The sequence below is a fragment of the Oncorhynchus clarkii genome, chromosome 12 (assembly GCF_045791955.1).
Source record: "Oncorhynchus clarkii lewisi isolate Uvic-CL-2024 chromosome 12, UVic_Ocla_1.0, whole genome shotgun sequence".
In the NCBI taxonomy this organism is placed as follows: domain Eukaryota; kingdom Metazoa; phylum Chordata; class Actinopteri; order Salmoniformes; family Salmonidae; genus Oncorhynchus; species Oncorhynchus clarkii.
Window position 1 is genome coordinate 95,240,108 of NC_092158.1, and position 18,962 is coordinate 95,259,069.

Sequence of the window (18,962 nt, forward strand, 5' to 3'; positions counted from 1 at the left end):
GCTCTGTTTCAGCTGGTATGATCAGTGTGTGTGTGTGTGTGTATGTGTGTGTGTGTGTCTTACAGCCTGTGTCTTTCAGTCTGCTGATGGAGTTAGCCAGCAGTCGTATACAGCCTGTGTGTGTATGTGTGTGTGTGTGTCTTACAGCCTGTGTCTTTCAGTCTGCTGATGGAGTTAGCCAGCAGTCGTATACAGCCTGTGTGTGTATGTGTGTGTGTGTGTCTTACAGCCTGTGTCTTTCAGTCTGCTGATGGAGTTAGCCAGCAGTCGTATACAGCCTGTGTGTGTATGTGTGTGTGTGTGTCTTACAGCCTGTGTCTTTCAGTCTGCTGATGGAGTTAGCCAGCAGTCGTATACAGCCTGTGTGTGTATGTGTGTGTGTGTGTCTTACAGCCCGTGTCTTTCAGTCTGCTGATGGAGTTAGCCAGCAGTCGTATACAGCCTGTGTGTGTGTGTGTGTGTCTTACAGCCTGTGTCTTTCAGTCTGCTGATGGAGTTAGCCAGCAGTCGTATACAGCCTGTGTGTGTATGTGTGTGTGTGTGTCTTACAGCCCGTGTCTTTCAGTCTGCTGATGGAGTTAGCCAGCAGTCGTATACAGCCTGTGTGTGTGTGTGTGTGTGTGTGTGTGTGTGTGTGTCTTACAGCCAGTGTCTTTCAGTCTGCTGATGGAGTTAGCCAGCAGTCGTATACAGCCCAGGAACCCGGCGCCCTGCCGCTTGTGGATCTTCTTATGGTTCCACACACTGATGGTGATGGAGTCTGTCTTCCCTATGTACCTACACGCACACGCACACACACGCACACACACACACACACACACAAACACACAGGTCAGGATTAGAGGTCGACAGATTAATTAGGGCCGATTTCAAGTTTTCATAACAATCGTTAAATCGTCCGATTACATTTCTCCACGAGGAGACTGAGTGGCAGGACGACCACCTTGTGGCTGATTACATTTCTCCACGAGGAGACTGAGTGGCAGGATGACCACCTTGTGGCTGATTATATTTCTCCACGAGGAGACTGAGTGGCAGGACGACCACCTTGTGGCTGATTACATTTCTCCACGAGGAGACTGAGTGGCAGGACGACCACCTTGTGGCTGATTACATTTCTCCACGAGGAGACTGAGTGGCAGGATGACCACCTTGTGGCTGATTACATTTCTCCACGAGGAGCCTGAGTGGCAGGACGACCACCTTGTGGCTGATTACATTTCTCCACGAGGAGACTGAGTGGCAGGATGACCACCTTGTGGCTGATTACATTTCTCCACGAGGAGACTGAGTGGCAGGATGACCACCTTGTGGCTGATTACATTTCTCCACGAGGAGACTGAGTGGCAGGATGACCACCTTGTGGCTGATTACATTTCTCCACGAGGAGACTGAGTGGCAGGATGACCACCTTGTGGCTGATTACATTTCTCCACGAGGAGACTGAGTGGCAGGATGACCACCTTGTGGCTGATTACATTTCTCCACGAGGAGACTGAGTGGCAGGATGACCACCTGGTACACAGGTGCAGCGTCAAAATGACCTTGTGGCTGCAAGGAGCCAAGGTAAGTTGCTGCTGTGGTTGATACAATGTAACAGCAATATTCAGGCTGAGGGATGCCACCCGTTAGATAAAATACAGAACGGTCTTTCACTGAAAGAATAAACATTTTGTTTTCGAAATGATAGTTTCTGGATTTGACCATATTAATGACCCGAGGCTCGTATTTATGTGTGTTATTATATTATAATTAAATCTATGATTTGATATTTTATAGAGCAGTCTGACTGAGCAGTGGTAGGCAGCAGCAGGCTCGTAAGCATTCATTCAAACTTTACTGTGTTTGCGAGCAGCTCTTAGCAATGCTTGAAGCATAGCTCTGTTTACGACTTCAAGCGTACCAACTCCCGAGATGAGGCTGGCAATACTATAGTACCAACTCCCGAGATTAGGCTGCAATACTATAGTACCAACTCCCGAGATGAGGCTGGCAATACTATAGTACCAACTCCCGAGATTAGGCTGGCAATACTATAGTACCAACTCCCGAGATTAGGCTGGCAATACTATAGTACCAACTCCCGAGATTAGGCTGGCAATACTATAGTACCAACTCCCGAGATTAGGCTGGCAATACTATAGTACCAACTCCCGAGATTAGGCTGGCAATACTATAGTACCAACTCCCGAGATTAGGCTGGCAATACTATAGTACCAACTCCCGAGATTAGGCTGGCAATACTATAGTACCAACTCCCGAGATTAGACTGGCAATACTATAGTGCCAACTCCCGAGATGAGGCTGGCAATACTATAGTACCAACTCCCGAGATTAGGCTGGCAATACTATAGTACCAACTCCCGAGATTAGACTGGCAATACTATAGTGCCAACTCCCGAGATGAGGCTGGCAATACTATAGTGCCAACTCCCGAGATGAGGCTGGCAATACTATAGTACCAACTCCCGAGATTAGGCTGGCAATACTATAGTACCAACTCCCGAGATTAGACTGGCAATACTATAGTACCAACTCCCGAGATGAGGCTGGCAATACTATAGTACCAACTCCCGAGATGAGGCTGGCAATACTATAGTACCAACTCCCGAGATGAGGCTGGCAATACTATCGTACCAACTCCCGAGATTAGGCTGGCAATACTATAGTACCAACTCCCGAGATGAGGCTGGCAATACTATCGTAACAACTCCCGAGATTAGGCTGGCAATACTATAGTACCAACTCCCGAGATGAGGCTGGCAATACTATAGTACCAACTCCCGAGATGAGGCTGGCAATACTATAGTACCAATTAGAACATCCAATAGTCAAAAGGTATATGAAATACAAATGGTAGAGAGAGAAATAGTCGTATAATTCCTAGAATAACTTCAACCTAAAACTTCTTACCTGGGAATATTGAAGACTCATGTTAAAAGGAACCACCAGCTTTCATATGTTCTCATGTTCGGAGCAAGGAATTTAAACGTTAGCTTTCTTACATGGCACATGTTGCACTTTTACTTTCTTCTCCAATACAGGGTACCAGTACTGAGTAATGATAACTAGGCTATATACACACACAGGGTACCAGTACTGAGTAATGATAACTAGGTTATATACACAGGGTACCAGTACTGAGTAATGATAACTGGGCTATATACACAGAGTACCAGTACTGAGTAACGATAACTAGGCTATATACACAGAGTACCAGTACTGAGTAATGATAGCTAGGTTATATACACAGGGTACCAGTACTGAGTAACGATAACTAGGTTATATACACAGGGTACCAGTACTGAGTAATGATAACTAGGTTATATACACAGGGTACCAGTACTGAGTAACGATAACTAGACTATATACACAGGGTACCAGTACTGAGTAATGATAACTAGGTTATATACACAGGGTACCAGTACTGAGTAACATTAACTAGGTTATATACACAGGGTACCAGTACTGAGTCGATGTGCAGTGGCTGAGGTGACTGAGGTAGATATGCATGTATAGGTAGGGACATCACTGCATCACGCTAGCTCCCCGCTCGTCACGTTAGCTCCCCACAATGTCCCTACAGGCTAGAAGACTTTCCAGAAGGCCGTCTACTGCCTCGGTGAACCGACCGTCTACTGCCTCGGTGAACCGACCGTCTACTGCCTCGGTGAACCGACCGTCTACTGCCTCGGTGAACAGACCGTCTACTGCCTCGGTGAACAGACCGTCTACTGCCTCGGTGAACAGACCGTCTACTGCCTCGGTGAACAGACCGTCTACTGCCTCGGTGAACAGACCGTCTACTGCCTCGGTGAACAGACCGTCTACTGCCTCGGTGAACAGACAGTCTACTGCCTCGGTGAACAGACCATGTGTGTAGGGCACCGACATCCTCCTGCCTCAATGAACAGACCATCTACTGCCTCAGTGAACAGACCGTGTGTGTTGGGCACCGACGTCCTCCTGCCTCAGTGAACAGACCCATTTACTGCCTTGGTGAACAACAAATGCTAGCAACACAACAACAACATGGTAGCATCACAGCATGCTAGCAACACAACAACAAGATGGTAGCAACACAGCATGCTAGCAACAAAACAACAACATGGTAGCAACACGGCATGGTAGCAACACAGCATGCTAGCAACACACCATGACAACAACATGGAGGCAACACAACATGGTAGCATCACAGCATGCTAGCAACACAAGATGACAACACAGCATGCTAGCAACACAAGATGACAACACAGCATGCCAGCAACACAAGATGACAACACAGCATGCTAGCAACACAAGATGACAACACAGCATGGTAGCAACACATGACAACACATCATGGTAGCAACACAAGATGACAACAACACATGACAACAGCATGGTAGCAACACAACATGACAACAACATGGCAGCAACTAATGACAACACAGCACGGTAGCAACACAACAACATGGCAGCAACTAATGACAACACAGCACGGTAGCAACACAACAACATAGCAGCAACTAATGACAACACAGCACGGTAGCAACACAACAACATGGCAGCAACTAATGACAACACAGCACGGTAGCAACACAACAACATGGCAGCAACTAATGACAACACAGCACGGTAGCAACACAACATGACAACACAGCACGGTAGCAACACAACAACATGGCAGCAACTAATGACAACACAGCACGGTAGCAACACAACAACATGGCAGCAACTAATGACAACACAGCACGGTATAGACAACGGACACAGACAACGGACAAGAAGAGAGAGCAGTAAAATAAAAACAAGTCATCAATGGAAGGGAAACAGACTGTAGCCCCATGAAATCAGCCCCTCTTGCTCAATAACTCAACGCCCACTGTGACGGCCCTGAATTCTCTGACCCGTCTCAGTGCTTAAAAAGGAACGGAACGATATCAACCGGTTCGAACCGGATCAGAACTTTATTTTGCTGTTCAGTGGGTGTGTGGGTTTCAGCGGGTTTACTCACAGGTCATAGTGTTGGTTCCATTTGGGGTCCAGAGTGCTCTTCACTGTGTCTGTAGAATGACACTGTCCTGATCCATCCACCACTACCTTTGCAAATGGGTCTGGCAACCCTACACACACACACACACCACACCACACACACACACACACACCACACACACACACACACACACGCACACACTTATTATAAAGTAGAATGTGAAAGAGAGAGGAAGACAGAAAGAGAGATGGAGACAGAGAGAGAGGAGGGATCAGAGATACTTACAGAAGGATACAGACAGAGAGGAGGGATCAGAGATACTTACAGGAGACAGACAGAGAAGAGGGATCAGAGATACTTACAGAAGGAGACAGACAGAGAGGAGGGATCAGAGATACTTACAGAAGGAGACAGACAGAGAGGAGGGATCAGAGATACTTACAGAAGGAGACAGACAGAGAGGAGGGATCAGAGATACTTAGAGAAGGAGACAGACAGAGAAGAGGGATCAGAGATACTTACAGAAGGAGACAGACAGAGAGGAGGGATCAAAGATACTTACAGAAGGAGACAGACAGAGAGGAGGGATCAGAGATACTTACAGAAGGAGACAGGCAGAGAGGAGGGATCAGAGATACTTACAGAAGGAGACAGACAGAGAGGAGGGATCAGAGATACTTACAGAAGGAGACAGGCAGAGAAGAGGGATCAGAGATACTTACAGAAGGAGACAGGCAGAGAAGAGGGATCAGAGATACTTACGGAAGAAGTCTTTCTTTGCAAGGTTCTTGGCACATAAGACTAAAAACACAGAACAGACAACTGTCAGTCAACCAAACAGATGTCGCTACAGACAGCCTGACAGCCAATCAGATCAGTGACTGGCTGCTGTAAGCCAATCAACAGATGTCTCTTCACCTCCCCACAGCTTCTCTCTTCATCTCCCTCCCTTTCTCTCCCACAGCTTCTCTCTCTCCTCCTCTTCCCACAGCTTCTCTCCTCCTCCTCCCCACAGCTTCTCTCTCATCCTCCTCCCCACAGCTTCTCTCTCTCTCCTCCTCCCCACAGCTTTTCTCTCATCCTCCTCCCCACAGCTTCTCTCTCATCCTCCTCCCCACAGCTTCTCTCATCCTCCTCCCCACAGCTTCTCTCTCATCCTCCTCCCCACAGCTTCTCTCTCTCCTCCTCCTCCCCACAGCTTCTCTCTCATCCTCCTCCCTACAGCGTCTCTCTCATCCTCCTCCCCACAGCTTATCTCATCCTCCTCCCCACAGCTTCTCTCTCCTCCTCCCCACAGCTTCTCTCTCTCATCCTCCTCCCCACAGCTTCTCTCTCTCATCCTCCTCCCCACAGCTTCTCTCCTCCTCCCCACAGCTTCTCTCTCCTCCTCCCCACAGCTTCTCTCTCTCATCCTCCTCCCCACAGCTTCTCTCTCTCATCCTCCTCCCCACAGCTTCTCTCTCTCATCCTCCTCCCCACAGCTTCTCTCTCCTCCTTCTCCTCCCCCCCACAGCTTCTCTCAGCATCTATCCTGTGTATGTGTGTGTAGTGTATTTCAGTGTGTGTCTGTGGTGACCTGGTCTCATTGAGAGTATTAAATGGTCTCTTGCTCTCTCACCATGTTATCCTTTTACACGTTGTGTATTTTATTCCTTGTGTTATTATTTTTTCCATTTCTCTCTCTCTGCATTGTTGGTAAGGGCCCTGAAGTAAGTGTTTCACTGGTAGCCTACACCTGTTATCTCTCTCTGACCCTAACCCACCTGTTGTCTCTCTCTGACCCTAACCCACCTGTTGTCTCTCTCTGACCCTAACCCACCTGTTGTCTCTCTCTGACCCTAACCCACCTGTTGTCTCTCTCTGACCCTAACCCACCTGTTATCTCTCTCTGACCCTAACCCACCTGTTGTCTCTCTCTGACCCTAACCCACCTGTTGTCTCTCTCTGACCCTAACCCACCTGTTGTCTCTCTCTGACCCTAACCCACCTGTTGTCTCTCTCTGACCCTAACCCACCTGTTGTCTCTCTCTGACCCTAACCCACCTGTTGTCTCTCTCTGACCCTAACCCACCTGTTGTCTCTCTCTGACCCTAACCCACCTGTTGTTTGTGACAGATACAGGTCTCATTTGGATACACAGCTGGAACAATGTCTGCTACTGTAGTAGTTAATGGAAGCCGTGCAGACTGGCTGGGTCTCTATTCACATGGAGATGATGTCTTTCTGCAGTCTGGACTGAGCTTCGTCCACTGGTTCACACAGCAACACTGTGTGTGGTCTGCTATCTAATAGACGTGTGCCAACACTCTGGGTGTGACATGCTTACTAAACACACTCAGCAGATGAATTGTCTGGCTAACTAACGTTATCGGCTAACTACTAACGAGCCAACTATAAAAAATAAAATAAAAAATATCTAGGTGCTAGTCAACGTTACTGAGCGGCTTAATTTGCTCTAGAAACCCTACCAACTAGCTGCTTTGAGATCAGTTAGCTAGCTAACTGGTTAGCCAGGTTAGATATCTTGGTAATGTAGAGAGCAGGTCAGTTATAGGGGAAGTAGTTCGCTAGAATAGCTCCTGAATAGTCTAGGAAGGGCACTGGTTAGGTCTAGTTAGGACGCTGGTTAGGACTAGTTAGGCCACCGTGGCAGGAGGACACTGGTTAGGTCTAGTTAGGACACTGGTTAGGTCTAGTTAAACCACTGTGGCAGAAGGACACTGGTTAGGTCTAGTTAGGACACTGGTTAGGTCTCGTTAGGACACTGGTTAGGTCTAGTTAGGACACTGGTTAGGTCTAGTTGGGACACTGGTTAGGTCTAGTTAGGCCACCGTGGCTGAAGGACACTGGTTAGGTCTAGTTAGGACACTGGTTAGGTCTAGTTGGGACACTGGTTAGGTCTAGTTAGGCCACCGTGGCAGAAGGACACTGGTTAGGTCTAGTTAGGCCACCGTGGCCGAAGGACACTGGTTAAGTCTAGTTAGGCCACCGTGGCAGGAGGACACTGGTTAGGTCTAGTTAGGACACTGGTCAACTAAACAGAGTAGTATTCAGCTCATGACTAACCTACTAACTAACTGTTCCCGTTAGTTAACTAGCCAAACACCTTGGACGAGGCTGTTACAATGGCATTTGGCAGAGACAAACCTGCCTGTTAAATCAGGCGAATATTAGACGCCTTTCAATCTAAATAGCTAGTTAATAACGTTAATGAAGTAGCTATCCTCATCCGTTTGTTGAGTTATTTGAACTAACTAATAAGAGTTAAGGCCTAGTTAACGTTACCTATTGTATGTAACGTTAGATGTCAGTAAATAGAGAAACCCCCGGATGTGAACCCTGTCCAGTGTCGCTGGCGCCATGACAGGCTCGGAAATGGAGCTCTGTCCACCCCCCTGTTACAGGCTTTTAAATCCCGAATAATACAAATGAAACCGTAAGCGCTTTCACGGTGTTTTAGTTAGTTTACCTGTCAGGCGGATTTTGATGCTGGACCCGGTCCTCCGAGACCCAGGACCCGACATCACAGCGGAAGAACTGTTACTGTAAACTCCCGTTTTTTGTTGGTGTCGCTCCAACACACCAACTCGACACTCCTTCCTGGGGGATAGTACTCTAGGTTGTCAGAATATGTGGCTTGTGTCTGTCTTCTTCAGGGGTTAAATGTGTATTATTTCCTGGCGAAATCCCCCGTCCCGATCGAGCCGCAACACAGACGGACATTTTCGGTGGCTCTGGACCATAGAATTAGAATACTAGAAGACCATAGAATTAGAATACTAGAAGGGACATGAACCGTCTTATGATTGTCTAAAGGGCGGCCATGTTGGTCAGGGAGTCGACCAACCATGGTTTCCCAGAGCTGTAAGATAAGATATTGTGAAAAATAATGAATGTAAATCATTTATCTGCACTGTATGTGTGTTAGCTAGCTGGCCAGTCAGTTTTAGAGGAATGATTTCCATTATTTTAATTAAATGCCAACATTCAAACAATGCAGTCAATCCACCACAGCCAACAAACAAAACATTTATGGTCTGTAACATATATTTTAGTATAAAAAAATAGTATAAAACCCATAAATTGTATTTATAATTATGTAAGGTATAATGAATGAGTGGCTATGCATTCTATGGAAAACAATGAACAGTGTCAAACTGTATTTTCCATGGGATGCTAGTGGAACTAACCTTCCACGGAGTTGATTGGCCCTTTCATATCAGTGGAACTAACCTTCCACGGAGTTGATTGGCCCTTTCATATCAGTGGAACTAACCTTCCACGGAGTTGATTGGCCCTTTCATATCATGGCTATAATGTAGCACATTTGCTGCTAGAAATGTTTAGTTTTTTTTGTCTTTAGAAATGTGTTCAACATCCACTGAGTATCTAGCAAGTTTTCTACAGTAGTAGTTCTAGTTCTACAGTAATCTACAGTAGGTGCCTTGGTAACCAAACAAACCCGACGCAACGCTGAGAGCTTGGATACAGCCCTTGGCCGTGGTTTATTGGCCATATACCACAACCCCCTGAAGTGCCTTATTGCTATTATAACCTGGTTATCAATGTAATCAGAACAGTAAAAATAAATGTTTTGTCATGCCCGTGGAAACCACGGCTGTCAGCCAATCAGCATTCAGGGCTCGAACCACCCAGTTTATAAAGGGAAATAATACACGTTCTAGTATGCCATTCAAGCCACTCAGAAATTAGCATTCAACAATGGCATGGTATAAATTACAATATTTTAGGTTGACAATAATTATATTACATCATTTCTGATATCACATGCCTTTTATTTTAATGCATAAGAAAAATCTGGATTCCAATTTGAATGGTTTGGATTTCTCCCTGACCAATATGGCTGCCATTTTCACCCCATTCTGGAATTTGACGGTTTATGACATTTCCCCTCTAGTAATTTGATAGGATCTCTATGTTCTGGACTGGCTCAAACAGGCATGTCCTGAAGTTACATGGCAAATACTTCCTCGGGTCTGGAAACATAGGCGTGCTCGGGAATCGGACTGTTTAGGATAAATGTTTTTTTTAAGTGTGAACGGCAAGGAGAGAGAAGGAGGCGGGAAGGAGGAAAGAGTAAGGAGAGACACAGAGAAGGAAAGGAAGGAAGGAGAGGGTAAAGAAGAGAGAGAGAAGGAAAGGAAGAAAGGAGAGAGCGAGGAAGGAATGGGAGGAGAGGGTAAAGGAGAGAGAGAAAGTAAGGAAAATAGGGTAAAGGAGATAGAGAGAGAAAGGAGGGAAGAGAGGGTAAAGGAGAGAGAGAGAGAAAGGAGGGAGGGAACAGAGGGTAAAGGAGAGAGAGAGAAAGGAGGAAAGAGAGGGTAAAGGAGAGAGAGAGAGGGGAGAGGGTAAAGGAGAGAGAGAGAAAGGAGGAAAGAGAGGGTAAAGGAGAGAGAGAGAGGGAATAGGGTAAAGGAGAGAGAGAGAGAGGGAAGAGGGTAAAGGAGAGAGAGAGAGGGAAGAGAGGGTAAAGGAGGGAGAGAGAGAAAGGAGGGAAGAGAGGGGGAGAGAGAGAGAAAGGAGGGAGGGAACAGAGGGTAAATGAGAGAGAGAGAGAAAGGAGGAAAGAGAGTGTAAAGGAGAGAGAGAGAGAGAGGGAAGAGAGAGTAAAGGAGAGAGAGAGAGAGGGAAGAGAGGGTAAAGGAGAGAGAGAGAGAAAGGAGGGAGGGAACAGAGGGTAAAGGAGAGAGAGAGAGGGAAGAGAGGGTAAAGGAGAGAGAAAGAGGGAAGAGAGGGTAAAGGAGAGAGAAAGAGGGAAGAGAGGGTAAAGGAGAGAGAGAGAGAGGGTAAAGGAGAGAGAGAGAGAGAGGGGAGAGGGGGAAGAGGAGAGAGAGAGAGGGGAGAGGGTAAAGGAGAGAGAGAGAGGGAAGAGAGGGTAAAGGAGAGAGAGAGAGGGAAGAGAGGGTAAAGGAGAGAGAGAGAGGGGAGAGAGAGAGGGTAAAGGAGAGAGAGAGAGAGAGAGAGAGGGTAAAGGAGAGAGAGAGAGAGGGTAAAGGAGAGAGAGAGAGGGGAGAGAGGGTAAAGGAGAGAGAGGGGGTAAAGGAGAGAACATGTTAGGTTGCATGGATTATTTTAGTAGTTTTAGCTGCTTTGTTTTAGTTGCAGTGTTCATTAGTGTGATTAGCTGTGGAACAAAGGAGTCTCTCATAATGCTGCTTACTGCAAAAACTAAATGAACACACACAAGCCCTTTAGCATTAGGCTGTGTTTGGTATAGATAGGGTATAGGGGGAGTGAATGCATTAGGTATAGATAGGGTATAGGGGGAGTGAATGCATTAGGTATAGAGAGGGTATAGGGGGAGTGAATGCATTAGGTTGTGTTTGGTATAGGTAGGGTATAGGGGGAGTGAATGCATTAGGTATAGATAGGGTATAGGGGGAGTGAATGCATTAGGTATAGGTAGGGTATAGGGGAGTGAATGCATTAGGTTGTGTTAGGTATAGGTAGGGTATAGGGGGAGTGAATGCATTAGGTATAGATAGGGTATAGGGGGAGTGAATGCATTAGGTATAGGTAGGGTATAGGGGAGTGAATGCATTAGGTTGTGTTTGGTATAGGTAGGGTATAGGGGGAGTGAATGCATTAGGTTGTGTTAGGTATAGGTAGGGTATAGGGGGAGTGAATGCATTAGGTATAGATAGGGTATAGGGGGAGTGAATGCATTAGGTATAGATAGGGTTTAGGGGGAGTGAATGCATTAGGTATAGATAGGGTATAGGGGGAGTGAATGCATTAGGTATAGATAGGGTATAGGGGGAGTGAATGCATTAGGTTGTGTTTGGTATAGGTAGGGTATAGGGGGAGTGAATGCATTAGGTATAGATAGGGTATAGGGGGAGTGAATGCATTAGGTATAGGTAGGGTATAGGGGAGTGAATGCATTAGGTTGTGTTAGGTATAGGTAGGGTATAGGGGGAGTGAATGCATTAGGTATAGATAGGGTATAGGGGGAGTGAATGCATTAGGTATAGGTAGGGTATAGGGGAGTGAATGCATTAGGTTGTGTTTGGTATAGGTAGGGTATAGGGGGAGTGAATGCATTAGGTTGTGTTAGGTATAGGTAGGGTATAGGGGGAGTGAATGCATTAGGTTGTGTTAGGTATAGGTAGGGTATAGGGGGAGTGAATGCATTAGGTATAGATAGGGTATAGGGGGAGTGAATGCATTAGGTATAGGTAGGGTATAGGGGAGTGAATGCATTAGGTTGTGTTTGGTATAGGTAGGGTATAGGGGGAGTGAATGCATTAGGTATAGATAGGGTATAGGGGGAGTGAATGCATTAGGTATAGGTAGGGTATAGGGGGAGTGAATGCATTAGGTATAGATAGGGTATAGGGGGAGTGAATGCATTAGGTATAGGTAGGGTATAGGGGGAGTGAATGCATTAGGTATAGGTAGGGTATAGGGGAGTGAATGCATTAGGTTGTGTTTGGTATAGGTAGGGTATAGGGGGAGTGAATGCATTAGGTTGTGTTAGGTATAGGTAGGGTATAGGGGGAGTGAATGCATTAGGTATAGATAGGGTATAGGGGGAGTGAATGCATTAGGTATAGGTAGGGTATAGGGGGAGTGAATGCATTAGGTATAGATAGGGTATAGGGGGAGTGAATGCATTAGGTATAGATAGGGTATAGGGGGAGTGAATGCATTAGGTATAGATAGGGTATAGGGGGAGTGAATGCATTAGGTATAGATAGGGTTTAGGGGGAGTGAATGCATTAGGTATAGATAGGGTATAGGGGGAGTGAATGCATTAGGTATAGATAGGGTATAGGGGGAGTGAATGCTTAAGGTACAGGTAGGGTATAGGGGTGTGAATGCATTAGGTTGTGTTAGGTATAGGTAGGGTATAGGGGGAGTGAATGCATTAGGTATAGGTAGGGTATAGGGGAGTGAATGCATTAGGTTGTGTTTGGTATAGGTAGGGTATAGGGGAAGTGAATGCATTAGGTATAGATAGGGTTTAGGGGGAGTGAATGCATTAGGTTGTGTTTGGTATAGATAGGGTATAGGGGGAGTGAATGCATTAGGTATAGATAGGGTATAGGGGGAGTGAATGCATTAGGTATAGATAGGGTATAGGGGGAGTGAATGCATTAGGTATAGATAGGGTATAGGGGGAGTGAATGCATTAGGTATAGATAGGGTTTAGGGGGAGTGAATGCATTAGGTATAGATAGGGTATAGGGGGAGTGAATGCATTGGGTATAGATAGGGTATAGGGGGAGTGAATGCATTAGGTATAGATAGGGTATAGGGGGAGTGAATGCATTAGGTTGTGTTTGGTATAGATAGGGTATAGGGGGAGTGAATGCATTAGGTATAGATAGGGTATAGGGGGAGTGAATGCATTAGGTATAGATAGGGTATAGGGGGAGTGAATGCATTAGGTATAGATAGGGTATAGGGGGAGTGAATGCATTGGGTATAGATAGGGTATAGGGGGAGTGAATGCATTAGGTATAGATAGGGTATAGGGGGAGTGAATGCATTAGATTGTGTTTGGTATAGATAGGGTATGGGGGGAGTGAATGCATTAGGTTGTGTTAGGTATAGGTAGGGTATATGGGGAGTGAATGCATTAGGTATAGATAGGGTATAGGGGGGGGTGAATGCATTAGGTTGTGTTAGGTATAGGTAGGGTATAGGGGGAGTGAATGCATTAGGTATAGATAGGGTATAGGGGGAGTGAATGCATTAGGTTGTGTTAGGTATAGATAGGGTATAGGGGGAGTGAATGCATTAGGTTGTGTTAGGTATAGATAGGGTATAGGGGGAGTGAATGCATTAGGTATAGATAGGGTATAGGGGGAGTGAATGCATTAGGTATAGATAGGGTATAGGGGGAGTTAATGCATTAGGTTGTGTTAGGTATATATAGGGTATAGGGGGAGTGAATGCATTAGGTATAGATAGGGTATAGGGGGAGTGAATGCATTAGGTATAGGTAGGGTATAGGGGGAGTGAATGCATTAGGTTGTGTTTGGTATAGATAGGGTATAGGGGGAGTGAATGCATTAGGTTGTGTTAGGTATAGATAGGGTATAGGGGGAGTAAATGCATTAGGTTGTGTTTGGTATAGATAGGGTATAGGGGGAGTGAATGCATTAGGTATAGATAGGGTATAGGGGGAGTGAATGCATTAGGTATAGATAGGGTTTAGGGGGAGTGAATGCATTAGGTTGTGTTAGGTATAGATAGGGTATAGGGGGAGTGAATGCATTAGGTATAGATAGGGTATATGGGGAGTGAATGCATTAGGTATAGATAGGGTATAGGGGGAGTGAATGCATTAGGTATAGATAGGGTATAGGGGGAGTGAATGCATTAGGTATAGATAGGGTATAGGGGGAGTGAATGCATTAGGTATAGATAGGGTATAGGGGGAGTGAATGCATTAGGTATAGATAGGGTATAGGGGGAGTGAATGCATTAGGTATAGATAGGGTATAGGGGGAGTGAATGCATTAGGTATAGATAGGGTATAGGGGGAGAGAATGCATTAGGTATAGATAGGGTATAGGGGGAGTGAATGCATTAGGTTGTGTTAGGTATAGATAGGGCCCTCAAACCATCACAGTCACCTAATAATCCCCCATTTACAATTGGCTCATTCATCCCTCTCCTCCTCTCCCCTGTAACTATTCCCCAGGTCGTTGCTGCAAATGAGAACGTGTTCTCAGTCATTTTACCTGGTAAAATAACGGATAAATAAAATTGTAAAAATTCAGAAGCCCGGTTGGCGGTAGATGCACTTGATTCAGAAGCCCTGTTGGAGGTAGGTGCACTTGATTCAGAAGCCCTGTTGGCGGTAGGTGCACTTGATTCAGAAACCCTGTTGGTGGTACGTGCACTTGATTCAGAAGCCCTGTTGGCGGTAGATGCACTTGATTCAGAAGCCCTGTTGGCGGTAGGTGCACTTGATTCAGAAACCCTGTTGGTGGTAGGTGCACTTGATTCAGAAGCCCTGTTGGCGGTAGGTGCACTTGATTCAGAAGCCCTGTTGGTGGTAGGTGCACTTAATTCAGAAGCCCTGTTGGTGGTAGAAGGACTTGATTCAGAAGCCCTGTTGGTGGTAGGTGCACTTGATTCAGAAGCCCTGTTGGCGGTAGGTGCACTTGATTCAGAAGCCCTGTTGGCGGTAGGTGCACTTGATTCAGAAGCCCTGTTGGAGGTAGGTGCACTTGATTCAGAAGCCCTGTTGGCGGTAGGTGCACTTGATTCAGAAGCCCTGTTGGCGGTAGGTGCACTTGATTCAGAAGCCCTGTTGGAGGTAGGTGCACTTGATTCAGAAGCCCTGTTGGTGGTAGGTGCACTTGATTCAGAAGCCCTGTTGGAGGTAGGTGCACTTGATTCAGAAGCCCTGTTGGAGGTAGGTGCACTTGATTCAGAAGCCCTGTTGGTGGTAGGTGCACTTGATTCAGAAGCCCTGTTGGTGGTAGGTGCACTTGATTCAGAAGCCCTGTTCCCATTATCGGCCATTTCTGTTACGGTGAGTGAATGAGGACCCAAAAGCGAACTAACTTAAACAGAGCTTCTTTAATAACTAAACATAGGTAGGCTCAGATAGACCGGCAGATTCCGACAGGACAGGACAAGGTTACAGCAAACATGACGATAGTCTGGCTCAGGCATGAAACACAACAAACAAGAATCCGACAAGGACAGGAACAAAAACAGAGAGAGATATAGGGGACTAATCAGAGGGAAAAGGGGAACAGGTGGGAGAAGGGGTGACGAGGTAGTCAAGAGGAGACAAGGAACAGCTGGGGGAAAGCGGGGGAGAAAAGGTAACCTAATACGACCAGCAGAGGGAGACAGGGTGAAAGGAAAGGACAGAAAGACACAACATGACAATACATGACAGTACCCCCCCACTCACCGAGCGCCTCCTGGCGCACTCGAGGAGGAAACCTGGCGGCAACGGAGGAAATCCTCGATCAGCGCACGGTCCAGCACGTCCCGAGAGGGAACCCAACTCCTCTCCTCAGGACCGTACCCCTCCCAGTCAACGAGGTACTGGTGACCACGGCCCCGAGGACGCATGTCCAAAATCCTGCGGACCCTGTAGATGGGTGCGCCCTCGACAAGGATGGGGGGGGGGGGGGGGGGAAGACGAGCGGGGGCGCGAAGAACGGGCTTAATACAGGAGACATGGAAGACCGGGTGGACGCGACGAAGGTATCGCGGAAGAAGAAGTCGAACTGCGACAGGATTAATGACCCGAGAAATACGGAACGGACCAATGAACCGCGGGGTCAACTTGCGAGAAGCCGTCTTAAGGGGAAGGTTCTGAGTGGAGAGCCAAACTCTCTGACCGCGACAATATCTAGGACTCTTAGTTCTACGCTTATTAGCAGCCCTCACAGTCTGCGTCCTATAACGGCAAAGTGCAGACCTGACCCTCTTCCAGGTGCGCTCGCAACGTTGGACAAAAGCCTGAGCGGAGGGGACGCTGGACTCGGCGAACTGAGATGAGAACAGCGGAGGCTGGTACCCGAGGCTACTCTGAAAAGGAGATAGCCCGGTCGCAGACGAAGGAAGCGAGTTGTGGGCGTATTCTGCCCAGGGGAGCTGTTCTGACCAAGACGCAGGGTTGCGAAAAGAAAGACTGCGTAAGATGCGACCAATAGTCTGATTGGCCCGTTCTGCTTGACCGTTAGACTGGGGGTGAAAGCCGGAAGAGAGACTGACGGAAGCCCCAATCAAACGGCAAAACTCCCTCCAAAATTGAGACGTGAATTGCGGACCTCTGTCCGAAACGACGTCTGACGGAAGGCCATGAATTCTGAAAACATTCTCGATGATGATTTGTGCCGTCTCTTTAGCAGAAGGAAGCTTAGCAAGGGGAATGAAATGAGCCGCCTTAGAGAACCTATCGACAACCGTAAGAATAACAGTCTTCCCCGCTGACGAAGGCAGTCCGGTGACAAAATCTAAGGCGATGTGAGACCACGGTCGAGAGGGAATGGGAAGCGGCCTGAGACGGCCGGCAGGAGGGGAGTTACCGGACTTAGTCTGCGCGCAGACCGAACAAGCAGCCACGAAACGACGCGTGTCATGCTCCCGGGTGGGCCACCAAAAACGCTGGCGAATGGAAGCAAGCGTACCCCGAACGCCAGGGTGGCCGGCTAACTTGGCAGAGTGAGCCCACTGAAGAACGGCCAGACGAGTAGGAACGGGAACGAAAAGAAGGTTCCTAGGACAAGCGCGCGGCGACGGAGTGTGAGTGAGCGCTTGCTTTACCTGCCTCTCAATTCCCCAGACAGTCAACCCGACAACACGCCCCTCAGGGAGAATCCCCTCGGGGTCAGTGGAGGCTACTGAAGAACTGAAGAGACGAGATAAAGCATCAGGCTTGGTGTTCTTAGAGCCCGGACGATAAGAAATCACGAACTCGAAACGAGCGAAAAACAGCGCCCAACGCGCCTGACGCGCATTAAGTCGTTTGGCAGAACGGATGTACTCAAGGTTCCTATGGTCAGTCCAAACGACAAAAGGAACGGTCGCCCCCTCCAACCACTGTCGCCATTCGCCTAGGGCTAACCGGATGGCGAGCAGTTCGCGGTTTCCCACATCATAGTTACGTTCCGACGGCGACAGGCGATGAGAAAAATACGCGCATGGGTGGACCTTGTCGTCAGAGAGGGAGCGCTGAGAAAGAATGGCTCCCACGCCCACCTCTGACGCGTCAACCTCGACAACGAACTGTCTAGAGACGTCAGGTGTAACAAGGATAGGAGCGGATGTAAAACGATTCTTGAGGAGATCAAAAGCTCCCTGGGCGGAAACGGACCACTTAAAGCACGTCTTGACAGAAGTAAGGGCTGTGAGAGGAGCTGCCACCTGACCGAAATTACGGATGAAACGACGATAGAAGTTCGCGAAGCCGAGAAAGCGCTGCAGCTCGACGCGTGACTTAGGGGCGGGCCAATCAATGACAGCTTGGACCTTAGCGGGATCCATCTTAATGCCTTCAGCGGAAATAACAGAACCGAGAAATGTGACGGAGGAGGCATGAAAAGTGCACTTCTCAGCCTTCACAAAAAGACAATTCTCTAAAAGGCGCTGGAGGACACGTCGAACGTGCTGAAGATGAATCTGGAGTGACGGTGAAAAAATCAGGATATCGTCAAGGTAAACGAAAACAAAGATGTTCAGCATGTCTCTCAGGACATCATTGACTAATGCCTGAAAGACAGCTGGAGCGTTAGCGAGGCCGAAAGGAAGAACCCGGTATTCAAAGTGCCCTAACGGAGTGTTAAACGCCGTCTTCCACTCGTCCCCCTCCCTGATGCGCACGAGATGGTAAGCGTTACGAAGGTCCAACTTAGTGAAAAACCTGGCTCCCTGCAGGATCTCGAAGGCTGAAGACATAAGAGGAAGCGGATAACGATTCTTAACTGTTATGTCATTCAGCCCTCGATAATCTATGCAGGGGCGCAGAGACCCGTCCTTCTTCTTGACAAAAAAAACCCCCGCTCCGGCGGGAGAGGAGGAGGGGACTATGGTACCGGCGTCAAGAGCTACAGACAAATAATCCTCGAGAGCCTTACGTTCGGGAGCCGACAGAGAGTATAGTCTACCCCGGGGGGGAGTGGTTCCCGGAAGGAGATCAATACTACAATCATACGACCGGTGTGGAGGAAGAGAGGTGGCCCTGGACCGACTGAACACCGTGCGCAGATCGTGATATTCCTCCGGCACCCCTGTCAAATCACCAGGCTCCTCCTGTGAAGAAGAGACAGAGGAAACAGGAGGGATAGCAGACATTAAACATTTCACATGACAAGAGACGTTCCAGGAGAGGATAGAATTACTAGACCAATTAATGGAAGGATTATGACAAACTAGCCAGGGATGGCCCAAAACAACAGGTGTAAAAGGTGAACGAAAAATAAAAAAATAAATGGTTTCGCTATGATTACCAGAAACAGTGAGGGTTAAAGGTAGCGTCTCACGC

General features: G+C 47.5%; 1 protein-coding gene across 3 annotated transcripts in view; it reads right to left on the minus strand.

Moving 5' to 3' along the window:
- The window catches only part of LOC139421689 (E3 ubiquitin-protein ligase SMURF1-like), a 52,066-nt gene extending 43,355 nt beyond the window's left edge, over nucleotides 1-8,711 (minus strand). For all 3 annotated transcript variants that reach the window (XM_071172786.1, XM_071172785.1, XM_071172783.1), the window contains exons 1-4: nucleotides 8,445-8,711; nucleotides 5,738-5,776; nucleotides 4,997-5,105; nucleotides 644-777 (exon numbers count right to left, since the gene is read on the minus strand). In XM_071172786.1, the coding sequence (XP_071028887.1) occupies nucleotides 644-777; nucleotides 4,997-5,105; nucleotides 5,738-5,776; nucleotides 8,445-8,499 (337 nt within the window). In that variant the 5' untranslated portion in view covers nucleotides 8,500-8,711. The remainder of the gene's footprint in view (nucleotides 1-643; nucleotides 778-4,996; nucleotides 5,106-5,737; nucleotides 5,777-8,444) is intronic.
- Nucleotides 8,712-18,962: the final 10,251 nt, after the last annotated feature.